The sequence below is a fragment of the Spinacia oleracea genome, chromosome 4 (genome assembly GCF_020520425.1).
Source record: "Spinacia oleracea cultivar Varoflay chromosome 4, BTI_SOV_V1, whole genome shotgun sequence".
Lineage (NCBI taxonomy): Eukaryota > Viridiplantae > Streptophyta > Magnoliopsida > Caryophyllales > Amaranthaceae > Spinacia > Spinacia oleracea.
Genome location: NC_079490.1, coordinates 34,107,230 through 34,133,623, shown reverse-complemented (window position 1 = coordinate 34,133,623; position 26,394 = coordinate 34,107,230). Strand labels below are relative to the sequence as shown.

The following is a 26,394-nucleotide window of genomic DNA, read 5'->3' as shown; positions in this document are numbered from 1 at the left end:
TGAATGTTTTTCTAAAGCTCGCAATATAAGCATCTCGTTCCCTTGCCCGAATCTCACCCATCCGTTTCTAAGATTCAATGCCTTATCCACAAAGAGTAAACTTTGGTCTTTCCAAACGAGACCTTTAAAGATTACTTGGTGGCGACTCCTTCGAAATTCAAAATATTTCAAAGCCCCGTAAGGAGATACAACACGAACATATTTAAGGGAAACCATAGTGGGAACAGAAACAACTTCCACAACAACAATGGGAATAGGAATTAGTCTGCAGGGAATTAATGGAACGAGAGTCTAGGAGTGTAGTCGTTGCCATAGTAATCAACACTAGTGGAAAAAATACCTGTTGAGGGGGGCATTTTGGGTTTATTGAGGCGAACAAGGCCCGCTGCGACAGACGTAGCTTCAACAGCTCAGTGATCTGTTGAGGCGGGCTTTGTTCGCCTCAACAGGTGATCTGTTGTGGGGGGCTTTCAAAAGCCCGCCTCAACAACCTCTACAGATAAGCGAAAAATAAGGACCTGTTGTGGGGGGCTTTACAGAAGCCCGCCTCAACAGCCTCCTCTGTTGAGGCTCACTTCTTAAATGCCCCCCTCAACAGACCTGTATTAGGGCCTTATTGAGACGTTGCATAACCTTTGCCCGCCTCAATAGATGGCTAGAAAATTGCATTTTTGTATGATTTACTTTTTATTTCTTATGATTTGGGTCTTGATTAGTGCGAACAAAATATTTTTGGGAGGCAAAAAACTAGAAATACTAAACACGTCTCGTTATTATTATTCAAATAAGGAGTACAAGAGATATGAGTTTGTATACTATTACATTATACAAAATACTATCTTACAAAGTGAAATAAATCAAAGTACTGTAAGCAAATCTAAACTAAACAAATTGACGACATATGCTTTCCTGTCTTCCAACTAATTAATCTACCATCCATTACACACCTGCAAAAAAAAAAGCAAGACATCATCTAGTGAACAATAACAATAAAACGCAAAGGAAGATCCTCACAATAAGAAATATATACACGATGATTAAAAAAAATATAAAACAATCGGCATCAAAAAAACAATTACAAACCAGAAAGAAATATTATTATTTCATTTTTCCAAAAATTATCTGAAAAATTAACAAAAACAAAACAACAATTTGCATATAAACTAAACTATAGATCTGAAAGTTAATTCTTTTAAAAATATTGAGATTCTAACTTTTATTATCATTAAAATAACTTTTTGTTAGAAGAAAAAAAGACAATATAATGAAACCTTTTTAGATCTAAGAATGTCCGATGGTGAGGTTTTTCGGGACCGAGATCCTAAAACCAGTGTTCTTTCGTCGACATATGCTGCATGTTCAATTTATTCAATTTTTTGGGGGAAATTGGGTGTTCTTCTTCTTGATTTAATTCGATCTTCAGTCAATAAGGTTCGTCAAATCATCATCAACTCGTGAACAAATTAAGAAAAAAGGGTAAATAACAACATTCAATAAAAAATTAATGTAAAAAGGAAATTTGTACCTTGTTAGTATCAAGATCTCGAGATAATATAGATGACGATTCGAAGCTTCCATTTCTCCATATTTTATGAACCGCAAATACCGAAGGGGAGCAGACAATGGCAGGGTGGAGGAAGTACCATTGGTGGCTGATTTTCTTCATGAAAGAATGGAATCGCAAGAGAAAAAAAAAGGAGATGAAGATGAGAAAAAGTCTGGGAAATAAGGAGATAACATTAAAAACGGCTAAGGGAATAAAGGGTATAGAGGAATTTAGGATATCAATCCATGGCTTATTTTCTTCAAGAAAGAATGAAACCAGAACATAAAGAAAGGAGAAATGAGAAAAGATCAATGAGATAAGGAGAGAGCAGAAAAGCGGCTAAGAGAATTGAAGGGTAATGAGGAATTGGGGACGGGAAATAAAGAAACCCTAATCCGCATTGATTTTATGTGGGCTTTTTGTTGAGGTGGGCTGTTGGGGCGAACAATGCAATGCCCCCCTCAACAGCCTTCAATTTTGAAGCGTACAAGATAAGGCCCGCCTCAACCGAGTCTCTTGAAGCGAACATTTAAGAAGCCCGCCAAAACATCTCGTTAAAGTCCTTGACCCGCGTTGACTTAGTGGTTAATGTGGCAAACTTTTGATTGCCCGCCTCAACAGGGGGGCTTCAATAGGGGTTTTTTCTACTAGTGCAACCAGGATAGGATTGTGATGGAAACCCAGTTGTTTGTAGGTTCTGTGAGAAACTAGGCCATAGAGAATTTGAGTGTTGGGCCAAGAATGGAAAACCCAACCAGGTTAACCGCCAGAACAATAACCGGAATAACCAATATCGGAATGGAGGAAATAACGGAAATAATGGTGGAAAACAAAAGGGTTACCAAAACGGTAACAACAACAATAATGATCAAAGTAATGGGAAATCTGGGGGAAACTATCAGTAGAAGGGGAACCGAAACACCAATGGAAATGCCAATGGAGGTGCCTATAGCAAGGGAGTTACCCAAGGAAATTTGAATGTAATCACTAGGCAGGAAGCTGAAACCTCATCCGACGTCATAGCCGGTACCTTTTCTATTAACTCCATTTCAGTTAAAGTGCTATTTGATTCTGGTGCAACTTATTCGATTATATCAAAGGGTATCTTAGAGAAGTTAGATTGAAATAACCTGAAAGAATTGAAGTACCCATAGTGATACCAACCGGTGAGATCGTGAAGTGTATCAAGATCTATAGAGGCGTGCCTTTGACTATAGCCAATACCATATTCTTGTCTAGCCTAATCGAGTTTGAGTTAGGAGATTTACACATGATTTTGAGAATGGATTGGTTAGCAATGTTCAAAGACAAGATTGATTGTGAGAAGCAGAAGATTCACTTGAAAACTAGCTTAGAAAAGGTAGTATCCTATCGCCATTTTGGGAACCCTGGGAGTGTAGGAATCATCACGGCAATGGAACTTGTGAAGCTAGTCAATAAAGGAAACCTTATTTCCTTATGCAATGTGAGAGACTTAGAGCATGTGATGAAGGAACAACCAGAGGACATTGCAGTGGTAAATGAATTATTGGACGTGTTTTCGGAAGAGATCCTGGGAATGTCGCCCAACCGACCTATTGACTTTACCGTAGACCTAATACCCGAAACTGCACCGATTTCAAAATCCCCATACCGGATGGCTCCGGCAGAGATGAGTGAATTGAAAGGTGAACTGGAAGAATTACTAGAGAAAGGTTATATTAGACCAAGTGCATCGCCTTGGGGAGCGCCAGTTTTGTTTGTGAAAAAGAAGGATGGAAGCATGAGGCTCTGTATTGATTACAAGGAGCTCAACAAAGTCACAATCAAGATTAAGTATCATTTGCCTAGGATAGATGATCTGTTTGACCAATTGAAAGGAGCAGGAATCTTTTCAAAGATTGACTTGAGATCAGGTTATCATCAATTGGGAATCGCAGAGCATGATATACCATACACTGCATTTAGGACTAGATATGGTCATTATGAGTTCACTGTTATGCCTTTTGGGTTAACCAATACATTCTTGGAAAAGTTTGTAGTGGTTTTCATAGATGATATTCTGGTATATTCCAAAAGTGAGGAATATTATGTTGAACACTTAAGGTCAGTGTTGAGAACCCTGAGAGACAACCAGTTCTACGCCAAATTCTCGAAGGGTGAATTCTGGCCGGAGAAGGTTGCATTTTAGGTACATTTTGTGTCTAAGGAAGGAGTTACAGTTGATCCTGCAAAGATAAAAGCTGTCAGTGAGTGGCCTACACCTAAGAGTGTCACCGATATTTGGAGTTTTCTTGGTTTAGCGGGTTATTATAGACGCTTTATGCAAGACTTTTTTAGAATCGCCAAACCAATGACAACTTTGATGAAGAAGGAAGAAAATTTTGAGTGGAATGAGAAGTGTGAGGAAGCATTCCAAGCTTTAAAGACGTGATTGACAACCGCGCCGGTGTTGACTTTGCCTGATGAGAGTGGTACCTATGATATATACAGTGATGCATCTAAGAATGGCTTAGGGTGTGTTTTGATGCAGAACGGGAAGGTGATTGTGTATGCATCAAAGCAGTTGAAACCGTATGAATCCAATTACCCTACCCATGACTTAGAGCTGGATGCCATAGTGTTTGCATTAAAGATATGGAGAGACTATTTGTATGGTGTGAAATGTAAGATATTCACTAATCATAAGAGTTTGAAGTACATTTTCACATAGAGGGATTTGAATATGCGTCAAAGAAGGTGGTTAGAGTTGATCAAGGATTATGATTTGGACATTCAATACCATGAGGGAAACAATATAGTTGCAGATGCCTTGAGCAGGAAATCAAGTCATAGTGAATGCGTTAGTAGTTGCTAACGAGCTATGCAAGGAAATGTAGCGACTGGACCTAGAGATAGTCAATGGAGAATGTCTAGAAGGAATGATGAACGCCTTAACTATCCAACCGTCAGTTTTTGATGAGATCAAGGAGAATCAGGCTGGAGCTGTTAAGCTAGAGAGAATAAAGGAAAAGATTTCGCAGGGAAAAGAGACGGATTTTAAGATCCACGATGATGGAAGTTTGAGGTACAAAGGGCGGTGGTGCGTGCCTCAAAAGTATGGTGAACTAAAGGAAAAGTTAATGAGAGAAGGTCACAATACACCATATTCCGTTCACCCGGGTGGTGACAAGATGTATAAGGATCTGAAGAAGGTCTATTGGTGTCCAAGGATGAAGAATGAGGTGAGTGAATTCGTCGCAAGATGCTTGACTTGTCAAAAGGTTAAGATTGAGCATACGATACCTCAAGGAAAGGTCCAATCTTAGAAATTCTGAGTTGGAAATGGGACTGTATCTCAATGGACTTCGTCACTTGTTTACCCAAGTCGAAAAGTGGAAATAACACTGTTTGGGTGGTAGTAGATAGGTTGACTAAGTCGGCAGTGTTTCTACCAATGAAAGAAACCTGGAAAATGGAACAACCTTCCAACGCTTACATCAAATATGTAGTGGGACTACATGGAGTTCCTAAGGATATCGTGTCAGATAGGGATTCTAGGTTCCTTTCGAATTTCTGGAAGAGTGCACAGAAGAACTTTGGTGCGACATTGAAAATGAGTACAGCGTTCCATCCCGCCACAGATGGACAAACCGAAAGGACTATCCAAATCCTAGAGGATATGTTGAGAGATTGTGTGATAGATTTTCAAGGTGGATGGGAAGATAGCCTGGACCTGATTGAGTTTTCATACAACAATATCTATCATGCCAATATTGGAATGGCACCATTCGAAGCCTTGTATGGGCGAAACTGCAGAAGTCCCTTACGTTGGAGTTACATTAGTGAAACCGTTGTACTAGGTCCCCAAATGATAAAGGACACAATGAACCAATTTGGGCTATTCAATCCAAAATTCAAGTTGCGCAAGACCGTCAAAAGAGTTATGCAGACTTGAAAGGTAGGGATGAAGAGTTCCAAATAGGTGACAAAGTGTTGCTTAAGGTATCACCAATGAAGGGTGTAATGAGATTTGGGAAGAAAGGAAAGTTAAGCCCAAAGTATATAGGCCCATATAAAATCTTAGAACGGATAGGAAAGGTGGCATATAGACTAGCCTTACCCATGGACTTGCATAGAGTGCACAATGTGTTCCATATATCTCAGTTGAGAAAGTATGTCCCAGACAAGTCGCATGTGTTGCAACCGGAGACCATATAGTTAGACCAAAGTTTGAACTTTGAGGAAAGACCTGTCCAAATCCTTGATAGCAAAGTGCGTAGTACACGGACTAAGGATGTTAAGATTGTCAAAGTGTTATGGTCTAACCAAGAATTTGAGAAAGCTACCTGGGAAGCCGAGGAAGAAATGAGAAAGAAAGATCCCGAGCTTTTTCCCGAGGTTAGTTGAGTGCGGTAGAATTTCGCGCTTTTACCTCATTTACCTTATTTCCCCTTACTTTATTCCTAATTTAGTGCTTTTTCAGTGAAGTTTCACTCCACATTATCATGTTGAATTACTTAAAGAGTACAACAACTAAAATTTTCTGCAAGAAAACGCATTAAAGTCTCATAAAGTCTCAAGTTTTGATTTTCAATTTCTGATTTCCGTGCCCAAATTTCGGGACGAAACTTCTTTTAAGGAGGGTAGACTGTAATACGTCGTATTTTCGTAATTTATAAATATATTTAATGTATTTATAAAGAGTTTTATGAATTTAATTACATTAAATGCGATTTAAATGTATTTTATTTTTAATTTATTAATTATTTACGAAAACCGGATTTTTATTAAATAAATTAAACGAATTTATTTATTCGGGAATTGTTGGGTTGTATTTCAAAAATTATTTTAATTCTAATCCAAGGCCAATCCAATTCCGTTGACAAACCCAACAAGGCTTGCAAGAAACTAATTATAATTAAACCCCATAGCAAGCCCAACTCAAAACCCTAAAACCTAGCCCATTAGGTGAAGAAAAACTATAAATACAACTCACCCTTTCAATTGATCCCTCACAAAAATTCAGAAATTCTCTCCTCTTCTCTTTTTTTTGGCTCTCCCTCTCTCCTCTTGCCCGTTTCCTTCGGCCGCAAGCAAGCACACAGTCGTGCCTTGCTCGCTGCTCGCCCAGCCGCACACGCCTCGTGAGTCGCTGCCTCGGTCGAGTGTCTTGCCTCGTGCACCCTTGCCCTCGTCTCCCTTTACTTCTCGCGCCGCACGCGCACCTCTCGCCTCGCATCCCTCTCGCTCGCTCTGGCTAACCCTCGCACACGCAAGGTCCTCGCTATGGGTTGTCGTTGTTGTTGCGTCGAGCAGAGCCAAGCGCCCTAGCGCCCTCGCCCTTTGCTGCACGTGTGCCTCGCGCACTGCTGCTGCTGCGTGGTCGAGTGCTCCTTCTAAGCCCTGCCACACCCCGCGCCTTGGCTGCTGCTCGTGCTCGCTGCCCACACGCAACACAAGGTTGTATGTTGTGTATTGTGCGTTGTTGTTGCTTTTCCAAATACTCCGTATACTTTTGACTCTTATCTAAATTCCGTTTTAAATTATTAAATTATTATTATTGTTTTGGATTATTTAAACTGCTGGAAACGGTTGTGAACACCGTATTTTAATGTTTCCGTATTTGGATTCATGAGATTGATTTTAATTATACTAACTATTATTTTCGGATTTAATAAATGATTAAAGTATCAATTTTTATTGTCAAAACATGGGGTTTTTATGATAACCTATTGTTAGGATTTTAATTCCAACTGTTTAGGCAATTGACTTACAAAATTTAATGATGATTTAAATTATGGGAATAAAACTTAATTTTCAAATTTAATATAAGGCCGTAAAGTGTTGAATTTTAATGATTATAAAGGCCAAAAGTCAATGTTTTTGTTCTAGGACTTTAATTGACCAATTGAGACTATTAAATTGTTAGAGAACGATTAAATTCTAATTGAAACAAAGGTTTTAGAATCTTAAATAGTTGCTGGAAATTTAGTAAACATGGATAATGATGAAGTTTCTCTATTGTATTTATAGGAGGTGATTTCTAGCATTGAGTCGTGATTCGCACAATGGCCCCCGTACTTAGGTATTCCAGGTACGTACATGACTAGGGTGACCGGCCACCCATTCCATGAGGATTACATGATGTGTATTGATTGTGAATCATGTGAACTTTAAGTGTTGAGAATTCATGTTTGAAGTGTGAACAAGAATATTGCGGATTATTATTGAATCTATGAATTCTATGTGAACAATCATGTTATGGACTTTTATAATTATTGAATTATGTCAAGCATGTTGTTCAGGTTTATATGTATGTATGAGTGTTTCGCATGCAAAGTTATTATGATTATGCTATTGTACGGGATGTCTAGCATACTTTGAGCCTAGTGGATTTTCCTCAGTGCATCATTTATTCTACCGCCAAGTAGAATACGCTTGGGAAGTTTATGTGAATGGAACTAAGGACTATTCGTGCTATGGGCACACCCCGCTTGTTAACTGGTAATGTCGGGTTATCTCAACAGTGTTTGAGAAGGAACAATGGGAGTAATTTCACTTGAGGCCTATGTTTGATCACAAGTCCTAAAGGATTAAAATAAAGTGTCATTGTTTAATTGTATGCATGTTATGTGTTGTGTTGAGTCTTGAGCCGCCTTGAACATAACATATTAATTAACGTAAAGTATAACCCGAATGAGCTTCAAAACTCTTGGAACGTATATACCTTGAGTATGAACAATTGGGGAGTCGTGTCGGAGAAACTCGTACTCCTTGAATGATACAAGATGTTGTTTCATTCTTTTGGGTTTATCGCTTGTATGCGTAGGAATTCCGTCGGTATGGCCCGAATGTCGGTAGAAAGCCCGACCCTTATCTATTTGGTGCTTGGTTGGCTCCAAACACCCTTATCTTTCCTTTAGTGGTTTTTGTTATTATATTTTACTCGTTCGAAGCTAATTCTTATTAATCTGTGAGTAAGAGTCGTGTCGAGTATCGAGTCTGTCCCCATGATTAATTGTTTATAATGGTTTTTGCATGTGGATTGTTATTAATTCGAGTGAAGCATGTTAGGATAGAATAGCTTGTTCGTACTCAACTTTTGCTGACTTCGTGCTTCATGTCTTTCGGTCATGGCCTTTGCCTTAATGACCCTATGATGATCCATCATTGCATTTGCGTTGTTGGGGAGTAGATGTTAATAAACAGGTTGGTAGAGATAACTTGCGGGAGAAGTTATCACGGGATTGAGTTGAGATATTATTTTCTCTTCTGTATTTATAAACTCTAAATTTATTTCTAGTCATGACTATCGTATTGAATTAAACTTTAGTTAATGGGTTTTAAATTATTTATTGCTTTGGTTTTTGGGCCGTAATGGTTACAGGTTGTTGATTAACCATTAACTATTTACTATGTTTTGAAAGTCATTTCCGCTGCGTAACTCTGGAAAATAGACTTAGCCGTTATCACGGTGACGGTAATATCTTGGTAATTCTTTTATATTAGTCGGAAAAAGTGAATTATAAATATAAGGAATTATCAGGGTGTTACAATATTTATAAAAATAATTACTCTATTTATACTAACGTCAACTATATATATATATATATATATATATATATATATATATATATATATATATATATATATATATATATATATATATATATATATATATGGCAACATAATCATTCTAGAACCGAACTACAATACGAAAAACAAAACAAATAGTAACCAAATAATAAATGACTGAATTTAATACAATAATGACAATATATATATTCCTGTGACATATATTGTAGATTATTAAACAATCATTTCAATTCCAAGATCTAACCATTTTGTAGATCATAATAATGTTAAGAACATCAAATTAACCAACTTCTTAACTTTGTTTTCCTCCCAATTGAACTAATTTTACACTAATTTAATTCACAATTGAAGATGTTGAATCCACATAAATTATTTGAACTTGAATTAATATTCACAATTATACAAGAATTCTTACCTCATCCCCGTTCTCCTCTTCTTCGTTACAAGCACTGCTTTCATCTACTTGAACTTGAAATTTCATCCATTTTTTATAAAGAACCTAAACTTTAACCAAAATTTCAGATTCTTACTAGTTCTCTAATAGGAGTCTGAGGAGATTCTTTCAATGTTGTTGCATACAAGAGATTCTTCCCGCCATTTTTGTTTAATGAATGCGTTTTCTTTTTCTTACTGGCTTCTCCCTTTTGTGATTATTTGCTGCCTTTTTTTTATTCCTTTCTATTTAGTATTGCAGGAGATCAGGGATGTAAATTTACCCATTCATTTAAGGGATGGGCCACCCTTTTCAATTTCTTTTCTTTTCCCATTTTATTTGGGTGGGTATGGGCGTGAAAAGTCGTTGCATATCCCCCAGCGATTTATCACCCCTCCCTGACAACACTTTCTTTCCTCTTTGTGGGTAAGTTTACCATTGTAGATTGTGCACTATAGCTAACATTCCCATGGTATGAGGTTGTAGTGAATGCAAAGTCACTGACAACCTCGGCCCACAAGCCAAAATCCAACAAAATTTTGACACTTGTCATCAACTGGCTTGATTTTTCTGCATATCTCCTCCCAATTCAGCTTATATAATTTATAAATGTAGGAGAGAGAGAGAGAGAGAGAGTGAGAGAGAGAGAGAGAGAGAGAGAGAGAGAGAGAGAGAGAGAGAGAGAGAGTTGCGAGGATCTTCCCCATTGTAGAAAAATATAAGAGATATTTATAATATTGACTCAAAATAGTGGAAGGTGATGTGGAGGATGATGTACAAAAGATATACAACTATATATTATGTTTGTGGGAAACCTCACCATTGTTCATGCTCTAAGAGTTCGATTCTCGATAGTGCCAACTAGAGCTAAGCATGGCTCGGCCCATGATTTTACTAATAAAAATGATTGTTTTAGATATGGAAGATGGAACAAGCCTAATTATAAGCCACGGATGGAATCAATAAACTATAACTCCAACCTACTAGTTGAGAGAAGGAGCTTAATCGCATATCTAAAACTTAGACCTTGATTATCACCATGCAACTATTTCTGTTGTTGTTGTTAATGAGTCATAAGGCCAATACAAATTATAAATGGGGAGGAGTGATTCAAATGTTGTATGTTGTACCATATCCTTAAAGCACCAATTTTTTAATTTGGAAAAAGAAATATATATTGATCTATAGCATGAATCTAACCCATCGATAGATGATACTCTTTCTATTACGAAATAATTCAACATGAAACAAACACAGAAGATGGTCAAACACGTCATGTTTGCCGAATCGAATTTCAATAGACTCGAATACTCAAAGAGAAAAAGTTAGTTGATAGGCATGTTCAGATGTTCCCTTGTTTGGTCAAATTAACCAAATGAAATCTTATCAAAGTCTTCATACTTAATCCTTATGGCTAATATACCCATATTTTCTCTTCTTTTATTGTATGAATCAAACATGAGGACAATTCAATTCTACGTTTTCTAATGGAATATATGAGCTTGGTTGTTTTCCTCCCGTATAAAAACCTATACATTCAAATTAATGTTAATAATATTATAAATATATATATCAAATATTACTTTAAGGAGTATTGAATATTTTTATATTTAATAGTGTAGAATTACAATATTATATAAGTGTCATACATGCATTCCGTGCAACTGTTTATAAACGCTAGTTACGAAGAGGTTGTCTACATCGCTTGTGGACAGCGAAATAACGACCCCATACCCACCCTAAAAAAATATTGGAAAGATGCTCCACCCTTAAATAAATGTGCAAAAGTGTTGCTAACTTGTTATATACTGTCACGGTAATATAAGTATTGTCATTGTTGTATATATACTGTCAATGATAAATACTGTCATAATCACCTAAAAAAAGGAAATTATGTATACAACTGTAATGAAATATAAAAAGTAAAGAGACCACTTAAATGAATTGATAAAAGTGTTTCCTATTAAATGAATGGGTAAAAGTATGTATAAAGTGTTATATAACTATTGTCATCGTTTGCATAAATACTGTCAGTGTTGTATTGAAATATTGTCATTATTGTACAAAGGCTCTGTTCTTCTAGACTTTATTTGGCTGAACTGAACTGAACTGAACTGAACTGAATGGATTTGAACTGAACTTGACTGAACTGAACTGAATGGAGCTGAACTGAACAGAACTGAACTGAATGGAACTGAATGAATAGTAATTAATAATAATAAATAATAAATAATAAATAATAAATAATAAATAATAAATAATAAATAATAAATAATAAATAATAAATAATAAATAATAAATAATAAATAATAAATGATAAATGATAAATAATCAATAATAAATAATAAATAATAAATGATAAATGATAAATGATAAATGAAAAATAATAAATAATAAATAATAAATGATAAATGAAAAATAATAAATAATAAATGATAAATGATAAATGATAAATGATAAATGATAAATGATAAATGATAAATGATGAATAATAAATAATAAATGATAAATATTAAATGATAAATGATGAATAATAAATGATAAATGATAAATGATAAATGATAAATAATAAATAATAAATAATAAATAATAAACAATAAACAATAAACAATAAATAATAAATAATAAATAATAAATAATAAATAATAAATAATAAGTAATAAATAATAAATAATAAATAATAAATAATAAGTAATAAAGAATAAGTAATAAGTAATAAGTAATAAATAATAAATAATAACTAATAAGTAATAAGTAATAAATAATAAATAATAAGTAATAAGTAATAAATAATAATAATAACTAATAAATAATAAATAATAAATAATAAATAATAATAATAAATAATAAATAATAAATAATAAGTAATAAGTAATAAATAATAATAATAAATAATAAATAATTAATAATAAATAATTAATAATAAATAATAATAATTAATAATAAATAATTAATAATTAATAATAAATAATAATAATAAATAATAATAATAAATAATAAATAATAAATAATAAATAATAAATAATAAATAATAAATAATAAATAATAAATAATAAATAATAAATAATAAATAATAAATAATAAATAATAAATAATAAATAATAAATAATAAATAATAAATAATTAATAATAATAATAATAATATAAATAATTAATAATAAATAATTAATAATAAATAATAAATAATTAATAATTAATAATAATAATAAATAATAAATAATTAATAATAATAATAAATAATAAATAATAATATAATAATAATTAATAATTAATAATTAATAATTAATAATTAATAATTAATAATTAAATAATTAATAATTATAATTAATAATTAATAATTAATAATTAATAATTAATAATTAATAATTAATAATTAATAATAATAATCATAATATATTAATAATTAATAATTAATAATTAATAATTAATAATTAATAATAATAATTAATAATTAATAATAATAATTAATAATTAATAATTAATAATAATAATTAATAATTAATAATTAATAATTAATAATTAATAATTAATAATTAATAATTAATAATTAATAATTAATAATTAATAATTAATAATTAATAATTAATAATTAATAATTAATAATTAATAATTAATAATTAATAATTAATAATTAATAATAATAATTAATAATTAATAATTATAATTAATAATTAATAATTAATAATTAATAATTAATAATAATAATTAATAATTAATAATTAATAATTAATAATTAATAATTAATAATTAATAATTAAAATAATAATTAATAATTAATAATTAATAATTAATAATTAATAATTAATAATTAATAATTAATAATTAATAATTAATAATTAATAATAATAATAATTAATAATTAATAATTAATAATTAATAATTAATAATTAATAATTAATAATTAATAATTAATAATTAATAATTAATAATTAATAATTAATAATTAATAATTAATAATTAATAATTAATAATTAATAATTAATAATTAATAATTAATAATAATAATTAATAATTAATAATTAATAATTAATAATTAATAATTAATAATTAATAATTAATAATTAATAATTAATAATTAATAATTAATAATTAATAATTAATAATTAATAATTAATAATTAATAATTAATAATTAATAATTAATAATTAATAATTAATAATTAATAATTAATAATTAATAATTAATAATTAATAATTAATAATTAATAATTAATAATTAATAATTAATAATTAATAATTAATAATTAATAATAATTAATAATTAATAATTAATAATTAATAATTAATAATTAATAATTATAATAATAATTAATAATTAATAATTAATAATTAATAATTAATAATTAATAATTATAATTAATAATTAATAATTAATAATTAATAATTAATAATTAATAATTAATAATTAATAATTAATAATTAATAATTAATAATTAATAATTAATAATTAATAATAATAATTAATAATTAATAATTAATAATTATAATTAATATAATTAATAATTAATAATTAATAATTAATAATTAATAATTAATAATTAATAATTAATAATTAATAATTAATAATTAATATTAATAATTAATAATTAATAATTAATAATTAATAATTAATATTAATACTTAATAATTAATAAGTAATAATTAATAATATAAATTAATAATTAATAATAATACTTAATAATTAATAATCATTAATTAATAAATTAATAATTAATAATTAATAATTAATAATCATTAATTATTAAATTAATAATTAATAATCATTAATTATTAAATTAATAATTAATAATTAATAATTAATAATTATTAATTATTAAATAAATAATCAATAATAAATAAATAATAATGAATATAATGTTATTTATAACAATACTCATAATAATAAATAATAACTACAATACTCATAATTATTTATTAATAACAATAATTACATATAATAGTAATATAATAATAGTAATATTTAAGTAATAATAACGATAATAATAATTTATATATACATATATAAGTAATAATTGTGAATTTTAATTGCAATATCAAGAATAAAAATAATTACCAAAAAAGATGAATCCGTTCTTTTGAAATGAACTGAATTGAACTGAATGAAGCTGAACTGAACTGAATTGAACTAAATGGAGCTGAATTGAACTGAACTGAATGGAGCTGAACTGAACCGAACTAAACTGAACTGATTTGAATGGAACTGCAAAAAAGTCCAAAAGAACAGGGCCTAATTACTGTCATTGTTGTCGATATTTATACTTTGTTTGACTTTTCAACTCATGAAGGGAAAATACTGTTTTACCACCGAGTATGGGGTATTTGTGCCGTTGTCCACCAATGATGTAGCCTCCCTCAGTTACGAATGACGGTGAGAGAATGCAAAGTTGTATTATCAATATTTGAAAATAAAATAATATATGTGATGAGTAGTCGAGTAGATAACATATATATACGTAGCAAGGACGGATGTATAAAGACTTCATGGGGTCCAATTGGATCCCATTGTCAAAATAGTTCACTAAGTTTAGGACCTACTAGAGTAAATTAATTATATAAAAAAAATTATTGGACCCCCGCTTTGTTTTAGACCTTAAATGAGGAGTTTGGCGAGAAGGCACATCGTTAGGAAATTGCAATTTCATTACATGTGTGATCCATCAAAAAGTAAAAGAAAGCCGTAGAAAAAGACAAGCAAGTGAAGAAAAGACAAAAGTAATAGTAGAGAGAGAAAAAAAAAGATACTGAGTAACACAGAAGAGAGAAAGAAATGTGGTCGACAAGACACTTGCAGCTAAAAGACAAAAACAAATGAAAAAGAAAAAAAACAACAATAAAGAGAGAGAAAGTGAAAGCGACATTAGGAAAACAATTAATACCTTTGTTTCATTTTTTTATACCCTTGTTACATTTTTATACCCTTGTTTCATTTTTTTATACCATTGTTCCATTTTTTTTATATCATTGTTCGTTTACTTTACCATTGTTTCTTGTTATGTACCATTGTTTCATTTTTTGGTCCATAATAGTATAAAAGTATATCATAAAAATATTATTGAATAAAAATGTAGGCCATAAAAGTTCAATATATTTACACAATTGTCATGTTATGTACTCCCTCCGTCCCAAATTATTTGTTACACTTTCTTTTTTCGCCCGTCCCAGATTAGTTGTTACACTTCTAAATTAGGAATGAACCCACAATTATTATATTGTCTCTCTCTTCCAACTAAATATTTTTTGTCCCACACCCTCTCTCATTCAATTAAAAAAAATAACCCACCCATGAACTCATATCACATGTACTTTTTCAATAAAATAACAATGGATAACCAACCAACCACTTATCACCTAAAACTATGTGCGAAGGTAAGTGTAACGAGTAATTTGGGACGGAGGGACTATTTGCTTTTGCGTAACGGTTATGCAAAATACTCCTCTGTAAATGAGAGAATAGTGAAACTAAATATTAAAACAAATCTAGACACAAATCTTGGAAGTTGTGAGTGGGGGATAAGGCAAAAGGTAAACATTTCCGAGTTAAGCTAATAAATGGGGTCTAACCTTTTAGAATTTTCACCGTTTATGATCTATACCTTTTTTTCACCTTTTGGGAAATCATTCCTATTTTCCGATCAATTTAACTAGAGTAAATTAAGAGGTTATGTCCTTGGGTTAAAAGGTTAAAGTAAATCCAAATTTTGGGGACTAACCTTTTCATTTTTTCACCTTTCATGAACTGAACTTTATTTTTTCACCTTTTAAGACTTCATTCATGTTTTCATGTAATTCCAATTAAATTATTAAAATTTCTAATCATTAAAATATAATAAGATCAAAGTGAAATAATATGTAACTTATTCACAAACTTGTGAGGGGGTCGAAAAAGCACGAGGCTAATGCGTGACCTCGTCCCTCGTGGGCGTGACGTTTCTTTTTGTCAAATCAAGTGTAATTGGATTTCCTGTGAGTTTACACCCAATTGACTAGTAATATAGGAGTCGCCATTCAGTTTTTAACGACAATGAGAAAAACTGAAAAAACCCGGTTATCGTGACATAAAGGGAGTGCAATTATGTTTGACCATGACGGCCATAGGTTCCCTTGTGATCCCTGGTGTGGGGATCGCTCAACGTACACCCGCAGGGTAGAGATTGAGGGTTCGGGGGACTGTAACTACCGAGAGGAGTACTCGCTCTTCGATAACTCCAGAGGCAGGATATCCTTACTAGCTCAGCATAAATAATTGAAGGGACATGCTTTAACTATTAAACTAATCTGAATTGATTTTAACAATGTGCAACACATAATACTAGATCGATCGTGATTATCTTGTTTAGATTGATTGAAGGGACCTAGCATGATAGTTCAATTTCCCAAGATATTATCTTTATTAAGCGTGATAGAACAATCAGATTTAATAGTTTAACAGTTTTATAAAAGGGCGAGGAAAACGATTAAATCATGCGAAGGGACACATTACGACGCACCCTTGAGAGGTGCATCACGGTTCTCGGAAAACTAACCACTTTGGCTTTGCTATTTCTCCTTTTATTTAACAAATCTAAAGTTTTCGGGCTTAACTCTTCAGCTACAAGGGACAGGATACGTTCTGTTCGATTTTTGGATCGATTGCGACAGAACGCGGGATCAATTTCGCAGCGTGAGGCTTAGGCCTAAGGGTTAGAGTCAATACTCAGAATATGAATTGTGTATGTTGGTTTCACGTCGAATTTGGGGCTATATTTATAGGGAAGAGTTCGTGGAAAGATAGAATTTTAGAGCACTAATCTAAGAAGAATTAGGACAGAACACGTACCCAGGTAATTTCAGCGCCCAGGGCTGGGCGCCGAAGATTTCGGCGCCCAGAGCCAGGCGTTGAAAATAGGGTTTAGGCCGTATTTCCTTGTCAGATTTGGACTCGTGGAATACGGAGTCTTTGAGACTTATACGAGTTTTTTTTAGTGCGTATTAACTTTATGACGGAATGCGTCTGGGCCCGTTACGAACTCTAGGTTCGTTAGGATTTTAATTAATACGTAACTCTTATTTTCGAATTATACTAGGAATAGGATTCCTCTTGCAAATTCTATATCTTTTAGGATTTCTGTCCGAGTGCAACACCTAATTCTGACAGGTTTCTATCTTTTATGTCTTGCCACTTTTAGCAACTACCCGTTACGGCAGTTACTATTTTTAGCAGGTTTCTATAAATAGCAGTTTTGGTCGAAATGAAAAGGGTGATTGAGATTCGTTATTTTATAGGAGATGCGTTGCCAAGTGGAGATTCATGTTCTCATCATCGAACCTTCCCTTTCGGGAATGGGGACAAAAGTAGGTGTCTACAGTTAGCCCCCACTTTGACTGAGTCTCGGGATGAGACGATGGTCAAAGTACTGGACGGAGTGCGTCACACAAGCCATAGTGTATGTGACTTGTTTTGCGAGGGTCTCGCGAGCCCTCGAGTGATAACATTTGACTTAAGGGTCATCACTTGAAGTGTCGACATATCCCTCACTTGTCATTGGGATTTGTCAACGGATAGTATAGAAACTCCCTCACTTTGTCATTGGAAGTAGCTACAGATGTTTTCGAAATCAAAGCTATAAAGTGTAATTGGGCCTGGCCAAGCCCAATCACGATGTAAAATGTTTTTTAAAGATCTCATTTTCAGGGTTTAGCTAAACGAGAAAACCCCCTTGTTTTTATAGGACGAAAAACGAAGGAAAATCCAGCACATCGCTCTTTTTTGGAAAAACGGAAAACCAACCCTTTAATTTTTGGAAAAAGGGAAAACCATTCCTTTAATTTTTGGAAAAAGGGAAAACCAGAAAAAGTTATCGTTGCAGGGCCTAAGGACCTGCGCGGTTAGTGGCGCAGACCCCGCCGGCTAAAGATGGGGAGCCTGTCCGCTAAGGGTGGACACCCCGTCAGATAGAAGTGGACGAATCTGTTTTGAAGTTTGTTTTTTTTTTTGAAAATAAGGACCTACGCGGTTTGTGACGTAGACCCCGCCGGCTAAAGATGGCGAGCCTGTCCGCTAAGGGTGGACACCCCGTCCGATAGAAGTGGACGAATTTGTTTTGATGTTTTGAAAATAAGGACCTACGCGGTTTGTGACGTAGACCCCGCCGGCTGAAGATGGCGAGCCTGTTTGTGTTTTGAAGATCTCATTTTTTGAAAACTGAGGACCTGCGCGGTTAGTGACGCAGACCCCGCCGGCTGAAGATGGCGAGCCTGCTTTTGTTTTGAAGATTTCTTTTCATTTTCAAAAACTGAGGACCTGCGCTGTTAGTGACGCAGACCCCGCCCGCTGAAGGTGGGCGAACCCTGTCCGCTAAGGGTGGACGCCCCGCTCGCTGGAGGTGAGCGAACCTGAATTCGTCTTTTCGGTTTGGGACTCGCGTGGTTCGTGGCGCGATCTTGCCCGATTGAGGCGGGTAAGTCCCTATTTCTTTTGTTCTTTGTGATTTATTTTGAGAATTTCTTTTTATTCATTCTTGTAGGAGCGAATTCTTTCGAGGGATGCTCGGATTTAGTTGTAACCTGAATGTGGGTTGACAACTTGCTTAGACTGTGAGGGGGTCGAAAAAGCGCGAGGCTAATGCGTGACCTTGTCCCTCGTGGGTGTGACGATTCTTTTTATTCAATCAAGTGTAATTGGATTTCCTGTGAGTATACACCCAATTGACTAGTAATATAGGAGTCGCCATTCAGTTTTTAACAACAATGAGAAAAACTGACAAAACCCGGTTATCGTGACATAAAGGGAGTGCAATTATGTTTGACCACGACGGCCGTAGGTTCCCTTGTGATCCCTGGTGTGGGGATCTCTCAATATACACCCGCAAGGTAGAGATTGAGGGTTCGGGGGACTGTAACTACCGAGAGGAGTAATTCGCTCGTCGATAACTCCAGAGGCAGGATATCCTTACTAGATCAGCATAAATAATTGAAGGGACATGCGTTAACTATTAAACTAATCTGAATTGATTTTAGCAATATGCAACATATAATACTAATTCGATCGTGATTATCTGATTTAAATAACATTAAGGGACCTAGCATGATAATCCGATTTCCCAAAAATATTATATTTGTTAGGCGTGATAGAACAATCAGATTAGGTTAGTTTAACAGTTCATAAAAAGGGCGAGGAAAGCGGTTAAATCATCGAAAAGGGACACATTACGACGCACCCTTGAGAGGTGCGTCACGGTTCTCAGAAAACTAACCACTTTGACTTTGATATTTCTCCTTTTTATTTAATGAATCTCGATTATGGGACAGGATACGTTCTGTTCGATTTATGGATCGATTGCGACAGAACGCGTGAACAGTTTCGCAGCGAGAGGCTTAGGCTAAGGGGTTTAGAGTCAATACTCAGAATATATTATGTGTTGTTGTGTCTTTCACGTCGAAACTAGGGGCCTATTTATAGGGAAGAGTTCGTGGAAAGATAGAATTGCAGAGTTCTAATCCGCAAAGAATTAGGAAAAAACACGTCCCAGGTAATTTCGGCGCCCAGCTCTGGGCGTCAAAGATTTCGGCGCCCAGGGCTGGGCGTTGAAAATAGAGATCCATGCAATTTCAGCGCCCAGGGATGGGCGTCAAAGATTTCGGCGCCCAGCTCTGGGCGTTGAAAGTGATGTCTGGGCCGAATTCTTTGTCAGATTCGGATTCCTGAAATCCGTAGAATTTGAGATTAATTCGAGTCTTTTAGCGCGTATTAATTTTGTGACGGAATGCGTTTGGGCCCGTTACGAACTCTAGGCTCGTTAGGATTTCAATTAATATGTAACTCTTATTTCCGAATCATATTAGGAATAGGATTCTCGCAGTTTTCTATCTCATTTAGGATTTATGTTGGAATGCAACACCTAATTCTGACAGGTTTCTATCTTTTATGATTTTGCCACTTTTAGAAGCTACTTTTTACAGCAGTTACTATTTTTAGCAGGTTTCCATAAATAGCTGGTTTCAGGTGAAATGAAAAGGGGAATTGAGATTCGTTTATTTTATAGGAGATGCGTTGTCAAGTGGAGTTTTTATGCTTTCATCATCGAACCTTTCCCTTGCGGGAATGGGGACAAGAGTAGGTGTCTACAGTTAGCCCCCACTTTGACTGAGTCTTGGAGTAAGACGATGGTCAAAGTATTAGACGGAGTGCGTCACACAAGCCATGGTGTATGTGACATGTTTTGTGAGGGTCTCACGAGCCCCCGAGTGATAACATTTGACTTAAGGGTCATCACTTGAAGTGTCGACATATCCCTCACGTGTCATTGGGATTTGTCAACTGATGGTATAGAAACTTCCTCACTTTGTTATTGGAAGGATCTAAAGATGCGTAGAAACTCCCCCACTTTGTCATTGGGAGTAACTACAGATGTTTTCGAAATTAAAGCTGTAAAGTGTAATTGGGCTTGGCCAAGCCCAATCACGAGGTAAAATGTTTTTAAAGATTCTCATTTTCAGGGTTAGCTAAACGAGAAAACCCCCTTGTTTTTATAGGACGTAAAACAAAGGAAAATCCAACAAACCAATCCTTTAATTTTTGGAAAAAGGGAAAACCAATAAAAGTTATCGCTGCAGCGACTAAGGACCTGCGATGTTAGTGACGCAGACCCCGCCCGCTGAAGGTGGGCGAGCCTGTCCGCTGAGGGTGGACCCCCCGTCCGATAGAAGTGGACGAATCTGTTTGAAGTTTTTGAAAATAAGGACCTACGCGGTTTGTGACGTAGATCCCGCCCGCTGAAGGTGGCGAACCTGTCCGCTGAGGGTGGACCCCCCGTCCGATAGAAGTGGACGAATCTGTTTTGATGTTTTTGAAAATAAGGACCTACGCGGTTTGTGACGTAGACCCCGCCGGCTGAAGATGGCGAGACTGTCCGCTGAGGGTGGACCCCCCCCCGTCCGATAGAAGTGGACGAATCTGTTTTGAAATTTTTGTTTTTTTTTTGAAAATAAGGACCTACGTGGTTTGCGCCGTAGACCCCGCCGGATGAAGATGTCGAGCCTATTTTAAATTTGAATACTTTATTCTTCGAAAAACTAAGGACCTGCGCGGCTAGTGACACAGACCCCGCCCGCTGAGGGTGGGCGAGCCCATTTTGAATTTCTTATTTTGCCTATGTAGAAGAGCTTTTGGTGATTACAACCTGTTGGTGGGTCGTAATATTTCCTGATTAGATGTGTCCTATAAGTCGGTCCACACTGTGTATATTTAACAATATATTTTTTGAGATATCCAAACATGATATGGTGCGTGGCGCAGTCTGGGAATGTGATTTTGATTGCGCGCTCCTTGTTGGAGTCCACTTTTCGGGAGCCCCCAAGTGTTGGGGCTCGTCGGTTGTTTTTCGCGTCTTGTAATCATGTTTGGGGTCACGCTCGTATGTGCGAGCGACCTCCTATAGTGGTGTGCTATTTTAGTGAAGCCGTGGAGTGCGACTTTAGCTTTCAGGCGACATCCGGTTTTGGCTTGGCCCGGATTATCCCTTTGACAGACAGACATTTTCTATTTGGAAAACCAATGACTTGACGACACATATTTTTGGTGTTTCGAAGAATGACCATGATATTTAACTTGCTTTTTTTGAAAAGTGTACATGAGCGTTTTCTGAGATGAGTCTAAGTTTCGACCAAGTTTTATTATTATTTTTTGCTTATTTGGGAGCTAAAGGTGCTTTGGGCTTGATCTTACTTGTAATAGGGCCTCGTGTTTTAGCGACACGGTCTTAAGTCCTTTCCTATTCCGTGTTTTTGTGAAATCTGGGCCTTGGGCTACATTTTCAGCGCCCAAGCTCAGGCGTTAAAAATTTCGGCGCCCAGAGGTGGGCGCTGAAAGTTCTTTCCTGGTAATATTTAATTTTCGGATTTCTAAACACGTTTCCGAATGGGATCAGGATGTTTATTGGGTGCGTTCAGCTATATATAGGGGCTAGGTACGTCCTTATTTTCCACCACTCTCAAATTCTTTCTCTCTTTTTTTTTGCTGTGCTCTAATTATTTACTGCTTTTGCCATGTCGATCCCTACTTTCTCACTCCAACGGGCTGTTAGGCGTTGGCTACGAGCCCTTACTCCCACAGAAAAAGCTTGGTGAAAAGAATACCACTTAGAGGCACTTTTAGGCTTACAACAAATTAATATTGATTATAATTTTCTGCATGCTGCCCTAAACTTTTGGGACTCCGATCATCATGTTTTTTCCTTTCGGGGCAATGAAATATGTCCTTTGCCTGATGAATTTGCTGCGATCCTTGGTTATCCTACTAATGCTACTCCTATTACCCCTGGTACTATTGAAGAGGGTAAAACAACCATAAGGGCTTTCCTAGGGCTAGATGATAACATGTTTGCTGAACTCGTTGTAGATGATAAGGTTAACTTGGCAAAACTCGTAAAACATCATTTTAGGACTAGTAAGAATATAACCGAACAAAAATTGAACATTTGAGCCCTTGTATTTTGCTTGTTGAATCATTATTTGTTGTCGAATAATAATGGTGAGTTCGGTGACATAAGGCTGATCCCCTTGATTAGCCAGATGGAAAGTTGCTATTCTATTATGCCGTTGGTTGTTGCTGAGACTTTGCTGAGTGCGGATGAGCTGAAGAAGGATGCTAAATCCGAAATTTTTAAGGGAAGCCCCCTATTACTGAAGGTAATCTATTTTTTTCTTTGCGCACACATACGCCACTTTTATATATTTCTTTTCGCCTGGGGCTGAGTTTCAGCGCCCAGGGCTGGACGCTGGAATAATCGGCGCCTGGTCCTGGGCGTTGAAACTGCGCCCTAGGAACCTTTTTTTCTTTCTTTTCATTCTTTTGATTCGATCGTACCTGTTTTCGCAGATTTGGCTTGCGGAACGGCTTAGACTTTTGGAAGCTCCTTCCGATCCTAAACATTATCGCCCTATAGCTTTGGGTAACCGAAAATACTTGCACCAAGGCCAGGACGAGGCCGAATGGACCTCCTTTTTTACTTATGGCATTTGTTCTATTAAGCGGGTGGTACCATGGTGGGGTTTGACTACTATGACGGGGGGGTCTGATGTATCGGTTTATATTTCTTTGTTGGGGCTATCTTGTCCCATTTATATTTTCCCTTACCGAGTCATGCGTCAATATGGTTTAAGGCAGACTATCCCCTTTTCTGATACGGTACCAACTAAGGTAGCGACCTTTGCTCAAACACGGGTCTTAGCGTGGGCTAGGTATTATGATGGTCTCCCGCGTTGGGCTGTAGCTACAAATGGGTTTGTGGGTCTTTCTGAAAACTATAAGTTGTGGATGAGTTCCGATGACAAAGATGTGAGGACCGAGGCTCGTAATGGGGAGCCGGCTGAGCTTTTGATACCTCGTATTCGTGTTAAGTATGAGGGTCCTGATTCTGCCAGACCTCGTACCTATAGTTTTAAGACTGTGAAAGCTCGTCCTGATCGAAAGCGAAAGGAAGTTCTTCCCCGTTCCAGTGTTAGGCCTAAAAAGATGCCTAACATGAAGGGGTCTGCTGTTGTTAAAAGAAATGCAAGCTCTCGCGGAGATCGTCGCCGGAACAATGTATGGGTTAGGAAGGCTCAGCCGCCTGTAGAAACTGTGGCTAGTCCAGTTGATGATAGTAATCCTTCTCCCACCACTGTTTGTGCCCTTGAGGCTGAGCGGGCTATAAGTGAGAATGTTTCTAAAGCTTTGGCATCTTTGGAAGTTAGTGTCCAGGAGCCAGTTCTTATGGAGATTGATATTGGGGCAGCGCAGAAGACTATGGGGGTGGATCCTGCGAACATTGCTCTCTTCAAGACTTTATTTGATGATCCGGAAGAACTAGAGTAGTGTAGTTCTTTGCTAGGGTGTAGGTGCCCTCTATTTATTTCAGTTGTGTTTGTTTTTATTCCTAGCACTTTGTTTCCCTTCTTATTATATTTTAATAAAGGCGTATTTTTAGTTTCCATTCAATTTTGTTTATATGTCAAAAACTTTTTTACACAAAGAATATAATTTCTTTTATTATTATTTGGACCGAATCCTTGGTAAGGATTGCCTACGTATCTTGTCAGAATCAGGTATCGCGTAGTTCTAGCTTTAGATTAAGTTCTAGTATGCCGGATTTCGGTAGATATGTCCTGAAGTGGAAACATATTACTTAATCGGTCAAATGAGTGAAGTATTTGCCATTATTTTCATCTGCCGTTTTCCATAGGTTACGTAAAATTCGACCAATTTGTTGGTAAACCTATTTGGATATGTACTGTACCCCCCAAGTGTTCGTTATTTTTCCGTTGTGTGCGGATAAAATGACGAGCACTTTTCGAAAAAAGGAAAACTTTTGGCAGGCAGAGAGTTTCAGCGCCCAGGCTGGGGCGTCAGAAATTTCGGCGCCCAGCCCTAGGCTCTGAAAATAACTTGGGCAGTCAATTTTGACGTTCTTTGCTTCACATGTTCTTGCGTATATTTCTATTTCGTTTTTTTTGTGCCTTGATATTTTGCTTCGTAGTTAAAGTTAATTTTGAGGCTATTTTGGTGGCTTTTTTGACTGTTAGCGTGAAACGCATTTTTGTCCAGATTAAATTTTTCTATTGGTGACTCAAAACAGTTTTGAAAATGGAGTTAGGGTGCGGAACTTATGAAGATCTTTGTGGAGGGCATGATGGAATCTGTGTGAAACCGCTGTTGGTGGATTCTACGTTTTATGAATTTATTTTTTTGGTAACATTTTCATTTGTTTTAAATTTTTGATTTCTTTTGGGTTGCATGGATTGGCTCTTATGATGGCATTGGTTGGCTCTTTTTTTTTTTTTTTTAGGTTTTGAGGATGGGATAGTGTGGTTTATTTTGTGGGTTTCGGGAACTGGTTCACATGGCATTATTTCAAAACCGAGTGGGCTTTGTTTGTTGGGCCTATAGTGGGCCGCTTCTTTATTATTATTTTTTTATTTTGCAAGTACATTTGGTGTTTATTTAGTGTTAGAATAAAAATTTTTAGGAAAAATATTACGCCTTTATTGATTTGGAAAGTAAGGAAAACACACTGAAATAAAACTGACCCACATTCTAAAGGGCCTTAGGACCATCTAAAGTCTCTATTATTTTTTCTATCAATCTAAAGAACTACTAATGGTGCTCTATATGGCTCAAGCCTGGGGTTTAGTCTCATAAAACTTCGGTCCTTCACCGGTACTCATCTTGAATCCTATTCCTTTTGCGTTGACCCACTGATATGTCTTCACCCATCTGTTCCCGACCTCTTCTAGTGTTGATGCAGGAGAGATTAACCGGGTTGGATCGAAACCTTCATCTTGTAAAGCTAGGGTAGTCATCACAGTCTCGTTCTCCATAGGCCTCGATTCGTTAAACAATGTCCATAGAGCCTGGTTGTTCAATATTTCAGCTGTTTTAGTCTTGGCGAGGTGGGGTGCCTGATCCAAGGTGTGGCAGTCATAGAAAATTTCAAATCCGGGTTTTAGCAAGCCATCCTGAACGAAGGGTTCAGGGAAATCACAGCATGGGTGTTCTTCTCCTTCCCGAACAAACATCCCATTAAGGGTCCTTTGATATGGGGGAAGGAGGGTGGTTTGTTTGGCTTTGTTAAGGCGTAGCCTAGATAGGCGGTTAACAATATCTTCCTCCGTTGGTTCATAACCTAAGCCAAAGGGAGTAGATTTGTCGGGAAAAGGATGGAATGTGCATTCCTTCTTCCTTATGCCCAATGGGGTTCCTGGGAAATAACCTTGAGCCAACAGCATTCTAGGGATGACTCGGGATGCATGCGGGTCTAGGAATGCTGGATCATAATCTTCGATGAACTGGATTGCTTCTTCCATTTGAAACCCATAAAGGTCATCTGCAGTTTCGGTCGTTC

At 35.2% G+C, this 26,394-nt stretch overlaps 1 protein-coding gene across 1 annotated transcript in view; it reads left to right on the top strand.

Moving 5' to 3' along the window:
* Positions 1 to 2,828: 2,828 nt before the first annotated feature.
* LOC130471451 (uncharacterized) overlaps positions 2,829 to 26,394 on the top strand; it is a 63,182-nt gene continuing 39,616 nt past the window's right edge. The window contains exon 1 of the mRNA XM_056841586.1: positions 2,829 to 3,240. Within this exon, the coding sequence (XP_056697564.1) occupies positions 2,829 to 3,240 (412 nt within the window). The remainder of the gene's footprint in view (positions 3,241 to 26,394) is intronic.